The 17405-nt window shown below is 58.6% G+C and overlaps 2 protein-coding genes across 2 annotated transcripts; both read right to left on the bottom strand.

Annotated features, from left to right (window-relative positions):
- Positions 1 to 8606: 8606 nt before the first annotated feature.
- Positions 8607 to 9776, bottom strand: CAMK2N1 (calcium/calmodulin dependent protein kinase II inhibitor 1). The gene is made up of 2 exons (XM_032201433.1): positions 9412 to 9776; positions 8607 to 8927 (listed from the first exon to the last, which is right to left on the bottom strand). Exons 1-2 carry the CDS (start codon positions 9572 to 9574, stop codon positions 8857 to 8859), a joined length of 234 nt encoding a protein of 77 aa, XP_032057324.1. The 5' UTR covers positions 9575 to 9776; the 3' UTR covers positions 8607 to 8856.
- A 2198-nt stretch (positions 9777 to 11974) lies between these two features.
- Positions 11975 to 14920, bottom strand: MUL1 (mitochondrial E3 ubiquitin protein ligase 1). The gene is made up of 4 exons (XM_032201706.1): positions 14797 to 14920; positions 14558 to 14645; positions 13567 to 13687; positions 11975 to 13236 (listed from the first exon to the last, which is right to left on the bottom strand). Exons 1-4 carry the CDS (start codon positions 14914 to 14916, stop codon positions 12513 to 12515), a joined length of 1053 nt encoding a protein of 350 aa, XP_032057597.1. The 5' UTR covers positions 14917 to 14920; the 3' UTR covers positions 11975 to 12512.
- Positions 14921 to 17405: the final 2485 nt, after the last annotated feature.

Below are 17405 nucleotides of genomic sequence, written 5' to 3' on the forward strand. Positions count from 1 at the left end.
TCCTCTTTTTGGGGAGAGGGGCCAAAAGGGGCTGGTGCTGCTCTCACTGCTCTCCAGCATCCTACAGAGAGCCTCTTGGTGCTGGGGGATGCTCCAGAATGGTCCACGCCAGGGCACCAAGGCTTCAGTGGATGAGCATCCTTCGGCACCTTGCCTTCTCCCCTCGGTGTGCAGCAGCCTCGCCGCGTCTCAGCAGGTTCCTGGTGTCCGTGTGTGTCTGTCCAGGGGGTCCCCGAGTGTCCCTGCCCTGTGTCACCTCGCCGGGGTCCCCATCTCCGCCGGGGGCTCCTCGGTGCCGTCGCGTTCTCCGTCGCAGCCGTGTCGTTGTCCCGGTGAATCAGAGCCCGCTTGGTTTGTCCGCCGTGGGTGCATCGTTTTGGGGTCTCTGTGCGCAGTGTGGTGTGAGTTGTGTAGGAAAACAACAAAAAAAAAGCAAACAAAATACACAAAAACCCACCTCCTGCCTGCGTGTGTGAATTACAGCCGGGGTTCAGAGGGGAAGGAGCCACCGAGCTTCCAGCAGGCCGTGACAAAAGGATGGCAAAAGCCACCTTAGCGCCACCGACCGAGCTGGTGGCGACCACCACGTGCTGGAAAAGCGCCCGCCCGCCCTGCTCTGGGTTCCTCAGCTGCCTTCGCTTGGCTAATTGGGCTGCTAATGAGAGCAGGGGGGTGCCGGGGGCTCCCCAGCGTGGGGCCGGGTCCCCGTGGCCGCAGCCCCTGCCGTGTCCCCCCCTTGTCCTGGGGGCTTTGCCCTGGTTCAGCCTCGGTCCGCAGCCCGGGTGCTGCGGTGCTGTCGCCAAGGTGACGGCGAGCACCTCATTAGGAGAAATTCATTTGGTTGCCGTTGTCAGTCGGGGCTTAATGAATAAACTCCTTCCGCGCCGTGGCAATAAATATTTGCCTGCAGCTTCTCCACGGCGAGAGAACGGCTCCCGCTCCCCGGGGAGCCAGCACCGGGCAGGATTGCTCTGTGCTTTCCGCAGAGGGGTGGTTTTGGGGTGAGAAACGGCCCAATTGGGGCAGCCCCAGTGCAAAACCGCAGTCCTAACCCAGGGCTTGGAGCCCAAACCCTGCTGTGCTGCAAGGCATCGGTGCCAGCCACCGCTGCGTCCCCCCCGGGACCCCCGGCAGGGGTTCATCAGCCGGCACCGGGGGGGAGCCTTCGCTCGCCTGGGAGGGTTACGAAACCCGCGGGAGAGGGGGAGGACAGCAGAGCTTAAAAAAGAGCCCTCGCCACCCCCCAGCCCCGCCGGTGCCTGCTGGAAGGGCTGCAAGCATGCCGGCAGCTCTCCAAGCACAGATTGCGCCTCTGCCCCCGTCCGCCCGCCAACCCGCCGCCGACGGGCGCTGCGGCGAGCAGAGCTCCACATATTGCTGGAAAACGGGCTTTTTAGCAGCGTTTCTGTGCTTCGTAACCCCCCCCTCGCCTCCTCCTCCCGCTGCCCAGGCCGGGGTGCGGGTAGCGGCGATGCAGCGCGGCCGCAGCCACCCAAAATTGGGGTGGTTTTGGTGCCATTTCTTCAAACAGGTGCAGCGGAGCATCATCCGCCCGCGGTGCTCGGCGGGGTGTCGGCACCACCAAAACGAGCCCTGGCCCCAAAAATCCCAGGGCACGGGTAGCTTGGGTCAGCCTCAGCATGGTCCTGCCCGAGGGATGCTTCTCCCCGGGGTTTTTGGCATCCCGGGGGATGTGGCCGCTCGGTGCCGTGGGCTTCAGCGCTCCCGAAATAGAGCCCGGGGCAGGTTTGGGTGTCGGAGGCATCTGAGCGCAGTCATGTGGATGTTATGCAAGACTTGATGATGGGTTGTAAACAGCTATTAAAATGATTGACGGGCCCGGGATGAAGTATTAGGGGGGAGGAAGGGAAAGATGAGTAATAATGATTAAAATAATTAACAAACCGAGACGTTCCGTAAATTAGGGGGAAAAAAAAAAAAAAAAAAAAAAAAAAAAAAGGCTTTGTGAAGGTGCTGGGAAGGAATCGTGGCCCGAGCGTGCCCCGAGCCAGCGGGTGTGAGGATGGGGAGGGTGTCGGCGTTGATAAGAGGCACGTGGATTTGGGAATGAGGTTTTTTCCTTCCCCCTCACCTCGGCATCCACCTCCCTGCGCCATCCAAAAGGGCATCGGGTGCCCCAGATGGGCTCCATCACCCTCCTGCTGGAGCCCTCACACCTTGGAACCCCCAAGAGAATGGCTTAAAAAAGTGAATTTGGAGGAAAACGGGTGGATCTGGGCCCAACGAGTGCCACCGGGTCCCAGCAAACCCCGAAGCAGAGCCTGGACTCGGCACTGAGCAAAGCGGTGGGCCCGGCCCCGAGCTAACGAGGAGAAACGAGCAGATTATGGGGAAGACAGCTTCTATTTATACATAAATACTGCAGTAATCAGCAGCGCGGGGCAAGGGAAATCCAATAGAAATATGTGACTGTTTAAGAAGCTTTTGGAGCACAACGTTACACAAGCGGTTGCGTTCGGCTTGGCCGGGTCCCCAAACCCTAGGAAACGGAGCCAAAACCAGGAGCGACCCCGGGTGTCAAGGGGAAGGTGAGGAGGACCCCAGGGGCTTCCGACCATGGGGTACAGGGGGATGAGGCCCCCTAAATGCAGACCCCGGGAGGGGAAGGCAGTGCTGTGGCATTGAACCCCGACTCCTCGCACCCCAAATGGGTGCGGAGCACGCCCGCGGTCCCCCCCGCCAGCAGCCCCTGGTGCTTCGGAGCCGCCTGGCAGAAATCCATCAGTGCCAGCGTCCTATATATAAAAGCACATATGGATTTCAGGGGCGCTCGCGCCCGTGCGTGCAGCAGCGAGCTGCCAGGGCTGTCAGTGGGTGCTGACATCTCCCGTAAATAGCTGCCGGCCGCCCCGCACCTTCGCGCGCCGCCAACACCTCGACCCCGCTCCCGTCCTCCCGCAGGCAGCCTGAGTGGGAAAACGGGGCGTTTTGGGGCTTTTTTTTTTGGGGGGGGGGGTTTACTGAGGTGGGCAGCTTTGTAACAGGCTCCCATATCAGCCTGGACAAGGGGTTCAGCACCTGGCTTTAATGCCATTTTTTTTTTTCTTTATTTTTTTGGTCTGTGCAAAGAGTGGTATCGACACCGGGGTCAGCTGTACCGGGTTGCTGTGGTTTGGGTTTCCTGCAGGGAAAGGGTCCTGGGGGGGGAAAGGAAATTGGTCTGTCCAGATTCCCTGTCCCTAGGTTCTTCTCCCGTGCAGGGGGATGGTGGCAATTCGGTCCTTTGTGCCGAGCTGCTGCATCCCTGCTAAGCACCGGGGCTGCCGGTTGCTTTGCAGTGTTGCTTCTGAGGTTTAAATCAGAAAAAAAAATAGAATATTAGAAAAGAAAAGAACAGAAGCTTGCACTGACGGTGCTGTCCCCGTGACCCTCTCTGGTCCTCCTTTCTGTGTCCCCCCCCCCAGAGCCACCTTTCCCAGGCTGAGCGCAGCCGTGAGCACGGCTCTGCCTGGCTCCCGGGGGGCTCTGTTAATTGCTCACCTCATTAAGCGCAGGGATGTCGCGCCACAGGTGGGCAAGAACAGCAAAGCTGGGGGCCCGAGAGCTTCCCCTCCCTCCCCGTCACACCGCAGGGCTGTGGGCTTCGTGGTTAACCCACCCCAAGGGGTGCTGGTGGCACGGCCAAATCCCCCAGGGAGGACCTGGGGGCCACCACCCCCGGGGCACTGGCCTGGGCTACAACCCCCTGAGGGTTAATTTTGATTTTATTTTATTTATTGTCCTTCGAATCCATTCTCCTACAGGCCCTTGGGATGTCACTGCTGGTCCCCATCCCTCGGGGCGAGGCCTCGCACAGGCGCCAGCGCCCGGCGCACCCAGCACCCGGCTCCCCTTTTTGTCTCAACCTCCTGCAGAAGCAAGACCCTCCTGCCCCCTCCCCTCCCCAGACAGACATTACAGATTATATTTATATAATTAGGTACATTTCCATCCCCAAAAGCTCCCAGACCAGGCTGCCTGGTGCTGGTGGAGGTTTGGGGATGGCAGGAGGTGCCGGCACGCTCGGTGCAGCACGGGGGCAAGCGCGGAGCTGAGTCAGAGCCTGGCCCCAGCCCCGCGCCGTGACTAACCACGGGGGTTTTAAGGTGCTAAATCACTTCTTTTTTTCCTTTTATATATCTGTTTGTTGGTTGTTTTGCTTTATTTTCTGTTAGCGCCCCAGCCAAGGGCTGCTGCTCCAGCCCGTGTGCGTGGCCCCGGTTTCTTCACTGCGAGCAATTTCATGGGAAGGGGCGAGCAGCCCCAAAACAGCAGCGATGTTCCCCCATCTACCAGTGAGTTTAAATGCCCCCGAACTTCCCAGATGGGAAATGAACCCCAAAAATCATCATTTTATTCATCATTTCACCATCACCAGGGAGTCTGGTGCCATGGTTTTTGCTTGGGCTTGGTGCTGGGGGAGCATCGGCTGCTGCAGGCAGCACCCCAACATCTTGGGGCCGTGCTGTTCTCCTGGAGCAGAGCACAAATCCTATGGGAATGACCCACTTCAGAAAAAACACACAACCCCCGAACACCCTGGAACAGGGGGCAATGGGAGGGCAGCACCCCCAGGGCACGATGTACCCGAAATCCCTTTGGTGTGGGGACACGGGGATGGAGACGGCCCTACTGGCAGGTCGGGGCAGGACCAATGGCACGAGGAGGGCCCCAATGCCGTCAGAACGACCGTTTTTGTGTCATTTTTGTGTGTTTTTTACCTACCAAAGGTCACCGAAACCCCCCAGTTCTGAGCAGCTGTGGCTTTTCAATGAGGAACCTCTGCCACCAGCCCTGCTCCCCCCGCACCGGGGTTTTACCGGGTTGGGATCCGAAACCCCCCGGGAGGCTCCCCTGGTTTTCACCTTTCCCTCTCGATTTTTTCCAGTTTTCGCCAAAATGGGGAAAATCTCCCCATTCTTCCAAAGGGCGAAAGGCCCAGCAAACCCTGATAAGATCCTAATATCCCCACCACCCCCAGGCTGTTTTTGGGGCGGGATGGGACCAGCTCCGTCCCCTGCCTCGGCTGCGTGGCTCTGGCGGCCGCATCCCACCCCTCTCTCCCCGCACGAGGACTAAAGCACTGGCTTTCGCAGGGAACCGCTGCCCTACTTTGCCGTGCCCTATTTCTGGTGGGGGACGAGGATTTATTTCAGGCGGCACCGTGGGTGCCCGCGCTTTTCTGTGGGGTTTTGCAAGCCGGGGCTTCGCGCAGGGCAGCGTGGCGAGAGCGCTCCGCGGCAGCGCAGCTCCTTTCTTCGGGCATGGGGCTGAGAGGCTTTGTTTTGAGGTTAGAAACGTTTTTTTTCCCCATAAATAAATAAGTAAATAAATAAATAAGAGCATGGCCTGCCTCAGTCCTGCCTCAGCTGCTTTGGGAATGGCGGAGCCCGTAGGGGCGTCGCATGAGAAAACCCCGAGGACGGAGCAGCCCCGTTGGCATCCCAGGGAAATCCGAACCCAGGGCGCTCCCGGCGGGATCCCTGCCCCTTCCCAACACCAGGTCTTGAATTCCTGCCCCAGATGCGAGGGGTGATGCTGCCCAAGGTTGCTGCAGTGGGGATTTGGAACCTGCATTGGGGGCTGGAAAGGACCCCGGCACCTTCCCCATCCCCAAAACCCCCAGACCCCAAACCCACAGGGACACGGGATGGATGCGCACACCTGGCTGTGGGGCCCCCATCCTGCAGGCACCACAGGGAGCTCAGCACCTCGCCCCCCAGCACCTTGGGGCCGCTTTCCCCAAATCTCTCCGGCCATAAAGCCACAAACCCACAAACCGCTCGCGTTTCAGCTTTTTCCTTAATTTTTTTTTTTTTTCCTTTCCCCTACCGAGAGCAGCCGGCTGGACCCGGCTTTTATTTGGTGCGGTTTCCATGGGGATGCAGCGCTGGAGCTGCTCCGAGCCAGCTCAAGGAAGGGTCGTGTGTGTGTGTGTGTGTGTGGTGTGTGTGGGGTGTGTGTGTGCGTCCCCTTTAGCCCCGTGTCACCGGATCCGTCCTCGCCCCACCAAGGTCACCGGGGAGCCCGCGGGCTGCGCGGGGCCATCTGCTAAATAATGCACGCCATAACCCCCGGCTTAAGCCTTAAATCCTCCTTCGGGGCAGCGTCTCCACGTGGCCGGGGAACCCCGGCGGGCTCCTGCCCGTCACCACCACGCTCCTCTCCTTTTCCCCCCATCCTCCCGGCTGCCTCCGTCCCCCCCGGGCCCCGCCGTGCGCTCCCACCCCATTATTTATTGAGCACCGCGGCCGGCGCCGCGCATGAAAGATGCATGGGGAAGGTCGGGCTGTAGTTCAGCAGGATTGCCTCTGCTTTCGGCTCCCCCCCTGCTTCAGGCTCCGGTTTTCTCTGCTTCCTTCCCCCCCCCCTCCCAGCTCCTCCTGGGCGTGAGGGGATTTGGGATTTGGGATGGGAGGAAATTGGAGATGTGCCTGGCAATTCCCAGGGCCGCAGGTCGGGTTTTTGATGCGAAACGGAGGGGTTTTGGTGAATCGGAGCGGGTGCTGGTGGCTGCATCCAGCCGTGGTTGGTTTTTCCTGCGGGTGCGGCCTGCTCTGCTTGCACCCAGACACCCCGCGGGTGCTGCCTGGGGTAAAACCCATTAATTTAGGGGAAAAAAACCCTCCTGTGTGCCCACCTCCTGTTCATCAGGGTCACCAGGATGGAAATCCCAGCGCCGAGGGCTGCCCGTGCTGCACGGCCACAACCTCGGCTGAACCCGAGGGGAAAGCACCACGAACAGGTTGAATTTTATTATTTTTTTTTAAGGGAATGTTTTAGCCACTCTTCCCAGCCATCCTGTACCCATTACAAGCTGCAAAAAAAAAAAGAGAAATAAGCAGCCACGCTGTCCTGTGTGTGCAGGAGGGTGAGCACTCACGGGGTAAGGCATGCCCAAAAAACCACCCTGCCTCCAAACCCCCAAAATCACGAAAGCTGAGACCAAAACCCACCCCACGGAGCGATCACGGCACCACTTTCGGGCACCTCCTGCTTCTGCAGGGCAGCACCAGCTCTGCCCAGCAGCAGGTTTTACTGTGGGATGTTTATTCCTAAGAATCCCCCCGTCCCCAATTCCCCCAGCTCCGTGTTCAGGGCTCAGCCGTGGCTTCTTGGAGCACCTGGGGCCTGGGGATGAGCCCGCACAATTGTTTTTTTGGGGGGATTTCTGAAATCTGGGGCCTCCCCACCACACCGCCCCAATTTTCTGAATTTTATCAGTGCCTTTGCCAGGGGAGTGCCTGGATCTGTGGGCGCTGAGGGTCAGTGCGAGCTGCTGCGAGCAGCGGGGACGGAGCTGTTTTGGGGTTCCCCGTGCCCCCCCCGTTGGCTGCTTGGGCAGCCTCACAAGGAATTTAACCCCGAATTCCTCCCCCAGAGGTGTTTTCCCATCAAACGAACAAAATAAATAACCCTGCCCCCAATAAATATTAATGGCAATCAATTATTCAGACGCGCTGGCCCCGGTCACGGCGCCGTGCCCCCTCCCCGGCCCCCATCAAAGCACGGCACCTCCGGCTCGCTCTGCTTTTGTCTCATTTTCCTTTTTATTGGTACATTGCAGAAATAGCCCTGTGTAGTGGAGGAGAAGTGCACCATACACGATATTTAAGAAAAGGAGGAAAGGAAACCTGGCTTGAGGTCTGTCATTCAGAGTCGCAAACAGAAAACAATAAAATAGGCCCTCGCAGGAGAGGTGCTTGTATTTTTTTTTTTCCTTTTTTTTTTTTTTTTTTTTGCATGTCATGCAAAAGAGTTAAAAAGAAAGACTAGAAAAGAGAAGTCAAAGAAACCCCACGAGAGACCGACAGAGGCGTAGGAGCCGAGCGAAGCCCTGGCGCTGCCCGCGAGAGCGCAAAGCCTGGGCAGGAAACGCGGCTCCCCGGCACCCAGCGTTTGGCACTCTTGTGATGATTACATCCATCAGGTTAATTTTTGATCGATTTTTTTTTTTTTTTTTAATACAGTCCATTGAAGAGAAGAAACTGCCACAAGATCAGAAAAAAAAAAAATTACCCACACTACAGACTGCATGGTTGTTAAAAAGGCCGAGCATCCCCCCCCCCGTACATATAAAATCTCCGTCTGCACAGAGCCGTTTGCTCACAGCAACCAAGAAGTGCAAGCTTTAAAAAATAAAACCACGATTCTCCCTCCAGTCCGCTCCTTTATAAAAGTTGTGTTTTGTTTTGTTTCCCCCCCCCCCCCGCCACGCATTCCATTGCGAACCTTAAAACGCGACCGAAATATAGATATCTATATATATTTTATATCATTTCCCAACATCGAAAGACACCAACGGAAAAAAAAAAAAAAAAACAAAATTAAAAAAATAATAATAATAAAATAAAAATAAACCCCAAACGAAATCGAAGAACAGAACCAGTAGCACGGTACCTCCAAGTGCACGGATTCATTTTTGCAAGGTTAACTCGTGTAAACAAGGCGCCCGCTCGGCGCCACCCCAGGGTCCGAGCCCCGGCGCTGCGCTCGCCGGCCCCGGCGCAGGAACCCCGCAGCGCCTCCGTCCCTCGCGAGCCTTCGTGGACGTGGCTGGGGGGGGGAGGATTTTGGAGCAGGTTTTATTCTTTTTTTTTTTTCCCCAATTATTATTAATTTTTTTTTTTTTTTTTGGATGTGATTTTGCACCTGACGGGGATCCTGTGCTGTCCTGTCGCCCGCATCCCCTGCGCGGCGTGCTGGCGGTGACGGCGCTCCGAGCCCGGCGCGTTGCTTCTCCCGGTGCTTTTTTTTTTTGTTGTTGTTGGTTTTAGTTAATTTTTGCCCAAAACCTGGGATATTGGAAACCGCCCCCCCAGCCCCTGGTTTTCACCGAACGTCCCCGGAGAGGTATTAAACCCCGGGAGGGGCCTTTTCGGAGAGGTTTTGCAGCACGTCATCGATCCGATCGTCTTCGATAACCACTGGAAAGCAGGAAAAAAAAAATATAAAGAAAGGGAAAAAAAAAAAATGAAAACAAAAGCGGGGCTGGGAATGCGGCAGAGCCCGGCGGGGAGACAGTACCGGGGGGGGGGGATGCGGATGGTGCTGAGGGTGGGGGACACGGTGCTGGGGGGGGGATGAGGAGGGTGCCCGGGGCATGGGGAGCACCCCAGGGGTACAGTCCCGGGGAGGGGATGCGGAGGGTGCCCAGGGTGGGGGGAACGGTCCTGGGGGGGTGGGGGGGGATGTGGGGCACCCTTGGGATCTCCAGGACAAGGGGGGAGCATCCCCAGAGCACGACCCCAACCCGGAGCAGGTTCACCGAGGGGACCCTGGGGGGGGGGCGCGCCGCACCTTTGGGATCCCCGAGCGCGCAAAAAGCGCGGGGCGCGCACCCCGGAGAGGGGGGGTCCCCGGAGCAGCCTCCCGTTTCCCCCCCCACCCCCCCATAATTTCGGTACCCACCTCTCTTGCTGCGCCCGATCTGCCCCAGTTTGGGCGGCCTCTTGCCCTGCCCGGCCGCCAGGAGCCCGTCGGGGCCACGGAGGCGCACGGGGAAAGGCAGCTCCCCCCCCGCCGCGCCCCCCGCCAGCTGCCCCTCGCCGTAGGGCGACCCCTCCTCCGCCATCCCCGGGGAGGTGGGGGGGGGACACCCGGCGGCGGGAGGGGGGGGCCCGTTGGTGCCGCCTCCCCCCCCCGACAGCCTCCCGGGACTCGGGGGGCCCGCGAACCCCCCCCGGGGCAGCGGCTCGGCGGAGCGGGGCGACCGCCCCGTCACATCCCGGCCCGCTCCCGGCCCGGTTCTGGCGGCTCCGGGGGCTCCGCTCCGGTGGCACCGGCGGCGGCGGCGATAGAGGAGCGAGGGGCGGGCAGCGGGGCGGAGCGGGGAGCGGCCCCCACCCCGGCAACGGGATAAGAGGGAACGCCTCCGGGAGGGGTGGCCCCGGGGGGAGAGGGGATCCCCAGGGGTGCCCCCAAGGCGAGGGGGAGCGCGGAGGGTGAGGGGGTGAAGGGGTGAGGGGGTGAGACCGCCAGGGTGGCTGGGGGTGTCCCGTAATGGTCTGTGGGGTGAGTGGAGATGCACCGTGATGATCTGTGGGGAGGCAGGAGATGTCCTATAACAGTCTATGGGGAGACAGGAGATGCCCTATAACAATCTTTGGGGAGCCCGAAGCCACCCTATAACAATCTATAGGAAAACTGGAGCCACCCTATAACCATCTATGGGGAGCCTGGAGATGCCCTATAACAGTCTATAGGGAGGCAGAAGATGTCCTATAACAATCTGTGGGGAGGCAGGAGATGCCCTATAACAATCTATGGGGAGCCCGAAGCCACCCTATAACAATCTATAGGAAAACTGGAGCCACCCTATAACCATCTGTGGGGAGCCCGGAGCTGCCCCATGACAATCTATGGGGAGCCTGGAGCCGCCCTATAACAATCTATGGGGAGCCTGGAGATTCCCCCTATAACAGTCTGTAGGGAGCCTGGCAATGCCCTATAACAGTCTATGGGGAGCCTAAAGCCACCCTATAACAATCTACAGGAAAACTGGAGCCACCCTATAACCATCTGTGGGGAGCCCGGAGCTGCCCTATAACAATCTATGGGGAGCCTGGAGATTCCCCCTATAACAGTCTGTGGGGAGCCTGGCGATGTCCTATAACAGTCTATGGGGAGCCCAGAGCTGCCCTGTAACAGTCTACGAACCTGGAGCCACCCCATAACAATCTACAGGGAAACTGGAGCCACCCTATAACCATCTATGGGGAGCCTGGAGCTGCCCCATAACAATCTATGGGAAGCCTGAAGCCACCCTATAACTATCTATGGGGAGCCTGAAGATGCCCCATAACAATCTACAAGAAAACTGGAGCCACCCTATAACCATCTATGGGAAGCCTGGAGCCAGCCTGTAACAATCTACAGGGAGCCCAGAGATGCCCCATAATAATCTATGGGGAGCCCAGAGCAGCCCTATAACAATTTATGGGGAGCCTGGAGCTGCCCGATAATAATCTATGGGGAACCAGAGCCACCCCATAACAATCTATGGGGAGCCCGAAGCCACCCCATAACCAATCTATGGGAGCCCAGAGCTCTGGGTGGCAGCGGGGACAAAAAAAAAAACCTATTTGCACAATGCTGGGACACAACGGGGCGTTTTGGGGCAGGTGAAGGCCGGGGGAATGGGGCTGGGGCTCGCTGCCCCCGTCCCTGTCCCTGTCCCCGTCCCCCTGCGCTGGCAGCGCCACGTGCGAACGCCCCCGACACCCCCGAGCTGCCAGCTCCTTACGTAAGGGAGCGGGGAGCAGCTCCAGAACAGGAGGCGAAAGGCAGCGGGGACAGCGCTGCCCCCACCCCAAAAGCTTATTTTTAGGCTCCCCACATCCCGGGGGGTGACATCCCCGCGGTCCCCTGGCAGGACAGGGTTGTTTTGTTTTTTTTTTTTTGGGGTGCTGCCGCTCGCTGCGCAGGGAAGGGGGCAGCAGGGTGGGAAGAGGCTCCTCGGTGGCTGTGGCTAAAATCCCCGACCCTACAAAGTGGGGTCCCGGCTCTGACGCCGAGGTGAGGCGGTTTTAGGGCTGCAGCAGCGTGCGAAGGGCGAGGAGGGGGCAGGAGGCAGCTGTTTTTTTGCTTTTCTGCTTTTTTTTCTGCCTCCTCCTCCCGCAGCAGGCAGGCACTGCCATCTACAGCCCGCCTGCACGCGGCCCTACCCGGCAGTGGGGTCCCGCTCTGCTTTTATGGCCGCCGGAGAAGGGGGTTATTTTTTGGGGGGGGGTTTCTCCTGGCACCAAAACCCCGCCCGCTGCTCGCCCATTTTCCTGGCACAAAGCGTTTCCCCTGAAACGAGCCCGAGAGCAGGGTTCAGGCACGCTGGAAACCAGAGGGCAAAGTACCAGGGAGGGCAGAGCCCTGCCCCGAAACCCCGGGGGGGGGTTCCCCTGATCCTACAGGGGGTGGGGAGGCAGAGGCGGTGCCGTCAGGGCCACGGGGAGGTCACGAGCCGAGCCAAACGCTCCTCTCAGCCACTTTTATTATTTTACAGCCCGTCCCAGCTCCCAGCTCAAGCCCGGCGGCAGAAATCCCATTTTCACTTCCTCCTCGTCCCGTCCCGGCGCGCTGAGGAACCCACAAGCGGCAGGAGCGAGGGAAACGCCGCTCCCCTCCTCGCAGAAACCCCAATGCTCGCGCAAAAACCCCCCAGAAGCTCTGCAGAAAGTCGTCCTGCTCAGGGGGGCGGAGGAGCTGCTGCTAGGTGGCAGTGCTGCCCGCCGGCCGCAGCCTCCCAGCAGCTTTTGGGCACCGAATTTTCCCCACTTTGGGGGTATTTCAGCTGGTTTTGTGTCTCCGTGCACGCCTTCCTCTGCACCCAGCCGAAGCGCCCCGCTCTGCTCAACAACCTCCCTTTCCCCAGCCAGGATTTTCTCCTAAAGAAAACAAAAAAAAAAACACAAAAACCAACACCACCACAAAACCATCCGCCCCGACCGAAGCAGGACCAGCGAGAAAACCCCTTTAGGGGCTTTCATGCCCCCAAAACCTCCCCCAGCCGCGGGGCTTCAGCTGTTGTAGAGCGGCACCACCCTGGCGATGGGCTGCCGGCAGATGGGGCACGCCTTGGGGTCCGGCAGGGCGCGGTAACACTCGGTGCAGGAGCAGACGTGGCCGCACTCCAGGAAGACGCAGGCCTTGGCGTTGCTCAGGCAGATGACGCAGGCGTTTTTGGGCACCTCGGCGGCGGTTTCGTGCCTCAGCCGCAGCTCCTGGGCCTGCCTGAACTCCTCCCGCAGCTGCTGGAGCCGCCTCCTCTCGCGGCGGTGCCGGTACTGCTTGCGCAGGAGGAAGAAGAGGAGGGTGCAGGTGGCGAAACCCGAGAGGAAGGCGAGGATCTTCCAGAGGCGGACGCTGGCCTGCTGCTTCTGCAGCAAGGCGTCGAAATCGGCGCTGCTGAGGTAGTAGCGCAGGCCCTGCTTGGGCGGCTGCAGCTTGACGGTGTCGCTGTCCAGCACCAGCTCCCCCACGCCCGTCAGCAGCGTCCCCACCTTCAGCATCTGCTCGGTCTCCTGGATGCCCTTGGGGCGCTCGCCGCTGATGTAGTGGCCGAGGACGTCGGTGAAGGACTGCACCGAGGGGTGGAATTTCTCGTGCACCGTCTCCAGGCTGAGCTCGGCGGCCTCCAGAGGTTTCATCACCCGCACGGCGACGCCGGCGCCGTCCTCCGGGGGGGCCAGGTCGAAGGGGGCCATGTTGGTGCGCTGGTGGATCACCTTCTCGTAGTCATTCCTGGGGGATAAAGCCAGAGTCGGAGGGGAAATCCTCCGGGGTTGGGCCAACAGCGGCATAAAGCGAGGGTTGTCACAGCACATGGGGACAGCTACACCCCGTTAAACCCCCCCCGTCACCCCTGAGGCTGTGACAAAGCGAGTAGCGAGCAGCAGTGCCCACCACACGTAAATTCAAGGCGTTATCCCACGAGCTGAGGCCGTCGGGGCGCGGTGAAATCGCGGATGAGGCCACACGGAGAGGCTGGAAGCACTGACGGACCCCCCCCCCTGCACGGGATTCCCTCCTGGGGGTGCGGGCATCCCATAAAGGGCGGGGGGGGGCACGTACCAGAGGTGTGTGGTTCGGTTCCACACCATCTTGTGCTCCTGCAGCGTCAGCCTCTGCACCACGCCGCGGCAATCCTCCACGAACTGGCTGCTCAGGGTGTCCTTCACCGAGCGCACCACGCCTGCAACACAGCCAGCGCTTATGGGGTCGGGGGGGGCGCAGACACCAAAGGGGGGACGGGCACCAAGCCCTCAGCACCGTAAGGCGGCAGCTGGCACCGTGTAGGGTTGGGGTTTTTAGGGAAAAGAGGGGTTTTTTTGGTGAAATGCACAGGGTGGGGAGGGGGAACAAGTGGGTTGTGCTCATACGGGGGGGCTGGGGCATCAAGACCTCGCACTGCGAGGCAGCACCTGAGAGCCGTGAGGTGTAGGGTGGGATTTTTAAGCAAAAAGGGGGGGTTTTGGTAAAACGCATGGGCTAGGGAGGGGTAATGGGGGAGGGGGTTGTCCTCATACAGGGGGGGAGCACAGACACCAAGGGGGGCCGGGGCACCGAGCCCTCCTGCTGCAGGGCACCACCTGACAGCCAGGAGGTCTGTGTAGGGTTGGGGTTTTTAGGAAAAAAGTGTGGTTTTTTTTGGTGAAATGCAGGGGCTGGGGAGAGGTTATGGGAGTGGGGGGGTCCTCCTCATACAGGGAAGGGGGCACTGACACTGAAGGGGGCCGGGGCACCAAGTGCTCACACTGTGAGGCACCGCCTGACAGCCGTGAGGTGTACGTAGGGTTGGGATTTTTAGGAAAAAAAGTTTCTTTTCGGTGAAATACATTGGCTGAGGAGAGGTTACGGAGGGGGGGAGCAGTCCTCATACAGGGAAGGGGGCACGGACACTGAGGGGGGCTGGGGCACCAAGCCCTCACGCTGCAAGGTGGCACCTGACAGCCAGAAGGTGCGTGTAGGACTGGGATTTTGATGAGAAAAATGCTTTTTTCGGGTTGAGGAGGGGAGGAGAGGGGTCAGCAGCCCCTCACCCCCCCCCCAGCCCCTCTCCTACCTTCAATAACCGCATAGGGCACGCAGCGCCCCGGCGCCTCCAGCAGCACGGCCCGCAGCTCCCCGTCCAGCCGCAGCCTCCTGGCACCCTGCGGGACGAGAGGAGGAGGAGGAGGAGGATGAAGGCAACAGGTCGGGGCCTAGCAGCGGCGGCAGAGGAACCAGGCCGCGGCCTAGGCCCGGGCCTGGAATTCGGGGCTCGGGGCTTCGCGTTCAGCCCCGGGGGGTCCCGGTACGCACCTGGAGGCCGCGGGCCTGCCGGGCCTTGTGTCGGTAGGCGGAGCACAGCAGAGCCGTGAGCGCGGCGCTGGCCGCCAGCAGCGCGGCCTGCAGGCCCGAGGGCCGCCCGCCGCCATCCATGGCCGCCGTCACCATGGCAACCGGCCCGGCGCGCCGCGATGACGAGAGCGGGGACGCTCTAGGGAGAGACCATAGAGAGCGCGGTCCTCCGAGAGGGAGAGGGGAGGGGGCGCGGTCCTCCAAGGGAGGGGGGGCAGTACTGACCCTTTTTTTTTTTGGTTGTTTTTGGTTTTGGGTTTTGGGTTTGTTTTAGGGGAGGATTAGCCCCAATCTGAGCCTCGCACCCTAAGGGTTTTGGAGGGGGATTAGCCCAAATCCCAGCCCCACTGCGCTTTTTTTGGGGGGATAATAGCCCAAATCCAAGCCTCCCATTCTCAGAATTTGGGGGTTTTTGAGGTTAAATCCCAGCCTCATGGGGATTTTTGGGGGATTAGCCCAAATTCCAGCCACACATCACTTTTTGGAGGAAGATTAGCCCAAATCCAAGCCTCCCACCCTCAGAATTCTGGGATTTTCTGGATTTTTGAGGCTAAATCCCAGCCTCACTTTTTATTTTTATTTTTATTATTATTTTTATTTTTTTTTGAAGGGGGATTAGCCCAAGTCCCACCCCAGTGTGCTTTTTTGGGGGGAGGATTAGCCCAAATCCCAGCCACACATCACTTTTTGGGGGAAGATTAGCACAAAATCCAAGCCTCCCACCCCCAGAATTTGGGGGTTTTTGAGGCTAAATTCCAGCCTCACAGGGCTTTTTGAGGGGATATTATCCCAGTCTCACTGCACTTCTGGGAGAAAGATTAGCCCAAATCCAAGCCTCCCACCCTCAGAATTCTGGGATTTTCTGGATTTTTGAGGCTATATCCCAGCCTCACTTATTTATTTATTCATTCATTTATTTATTTATTTATTTTGAAGGAGGATTAGCCCAAATCCCACCCCACTGCACTTTTTTTTTTTTTTTTGGGGGGGGGGATTAGCCCAAATCCAAGCCTTCCACCCCCAGAATTTTGTTTTTTATTGGTTTTGTTTGTTTGTTTGTTTGTTTGTTTTTGTTGTTGTTGTTTTTTTTATTTTTGAGGCTAAATCCCAGCCTCACAGGGCTTTCTGGGGGGATTAGCCCAAATTCCAGCCCCACTGCACTTTTTTGGGGGGAGATTAGCCCAAATCTCAGCCACACATCACTTTCTGGGGGAAGATTAGCCCAAATCCAAGTCTCCCACCCCCAGAATTTGTGGATTTTTGAGGCTAAATCTCAGCCTCACAGTTGTTTTTATTTGAGGGGGGATTGGTCCAAATCCCACCCCATTGCAGTTTTTTTGGAGGGGAAGATTAGCCCAAATCCAAACCCTCATATCCCCAGAATTTTGGGATTTTTGAGGCTAAATCCCAGCCTCATAGGGCTTTTTGGGGGAAGATTAGCCCAAATCCCAGCCCCACTGCACTTTTTTTGGGGAGATTAGCCCAAATCGCAGTCCCACAGCACTTTTTTTGGGTGGGGATGAGGCCAAATCCCAGCCATACAGCACTGTTTTGGGGGAGGATTTGTCTAAATCCCAGCCTTACTGGGTTTTCGGGGGAGATTAGACCAAATTCCACCCTCATAGCACTTTTTTGGGGGGGTGGGGGGTTAGCCCAAATCCCATCCTCACAGTACTTGGAGGGGGGGGTGTTAGCCTAAATCCCAGCCTCACAGTTTTTTTGGGGGGGATTTAGCCAAAATTACAGCCTCACAAAGTTTATTGGATAGGGATTAACCCAAACCCTGGTCCCATAGCCCTTTTTTAGGGGGGTTAACTGAAATCCCAGCCCCACAATGCTTCTTTTTTGAGGGGGGGGATTAATCCAAACCTCAGCCCCATAAGGCCTTTGAGCGGGGCAGCCCAAATCCGCCAGGATTTTGGAGGGGGACAGGCCCACCTCAGCCCCACATTGCTTTTTTTTTGGCAGGGATTAGCCCAAAACCAAACCCCACAAAACCCTGTGGAAGGGGCAGCCAAATGCCAGGCCCTCCAAAGGTTGAGGGGGACCAGGCCAAACCCCCTTTCCCCCCAGGTGCTGTTTTTTTTTGGGGGGTAAACATCCCAAACCCCATCCCCACGGTGTGGGGACCCCAGACCCATTTCCCCACATCCCTGCAACCCCCTACCCTCACTGCTGCTCCTGCCAGGGTGGGGGAGCGGTAACTGGGTGGAAAAACAATAATTTTGGGTACAAAACATCATATTTAGGGCCTCAGGGCTGTGCAGGGCCCCATATTTAAAGCCCTGAGTTGCCATGGCTACACAGAGCATCGCGCACAGGAAAAGCACCCAGGACCCCCCCTGCCTCCCCCCGGGGTGGAAATTTTACCCTGGGAAAGGTAAAAAAAATACAAAATAAAAGCAAGTTAAATCCAAATAAACCCCGACAAACCGTCCCGGCCGGGCGCTGCGCTTTTAACTCTTCCTGCCCCATTCCCCAGGCTGGCGAGAGACGAGGCGCCGTCACAGGCAGCGAACGCGCTTTATTTCCACTTTATTTCAGCTGCCAAAATCAGAGGGGGGGGTCCT

The sequence above is a fragment of the Aythya fuligula genome, chromosome 21, assembly GCF_009819795.1.
Source record: "Aythya fuligula isolate bAytFul2 chromosome 21, bAytFul2.pri, whole genome shotgun sequence".
NCBI lineage: Eukaryota > Metazoa > Chordata > Aves > Anseriformes > Anatidae > Aythya > Aythya fuligula.

Excerpts from the sequence above, each read along its gene's own strand:
- CAMK2N1 (XM_032201433.1), bottom strand. The coding sequence starts at position 9,574 with ATGGCGGAGGAGGGGTCGCCCTACGGCGAGGGGCAGCTGGCGGGGGGC. Across the intron at positions 8,928-9,411 it reads GATCGGGCGCAGCAAGAGAG|TGGTTATCGAAGACGATCGG; the intron begins GTGGGTACCGAA and ends CCTGCTTTCCAG.
- MUL1 (XM_032201706.1), bottom strand. The coding sequence starts at position 14,916 with ATGGATGGCGGCGGGCGGCCCTCGGGCCTGCAGGCCGCGCTGCTGGCG. Across the intron at positions 14,646-14,796 it reads GGCAGGCCCGCGGCCTCCAG|GGTGCCAGGAGGCTGCGGCT; the intron begins GTGCGTACCGGG and ends CTCGTCCCGCAG. Across the intron at positions 13,688-14,557 it reads GCCCTATGCGGTTATTGAAG|GCGTGGTGCGCTCGGTGAAG; the intron begins GTAGGAGAGGGG and ends GCTGTGTTGCAG.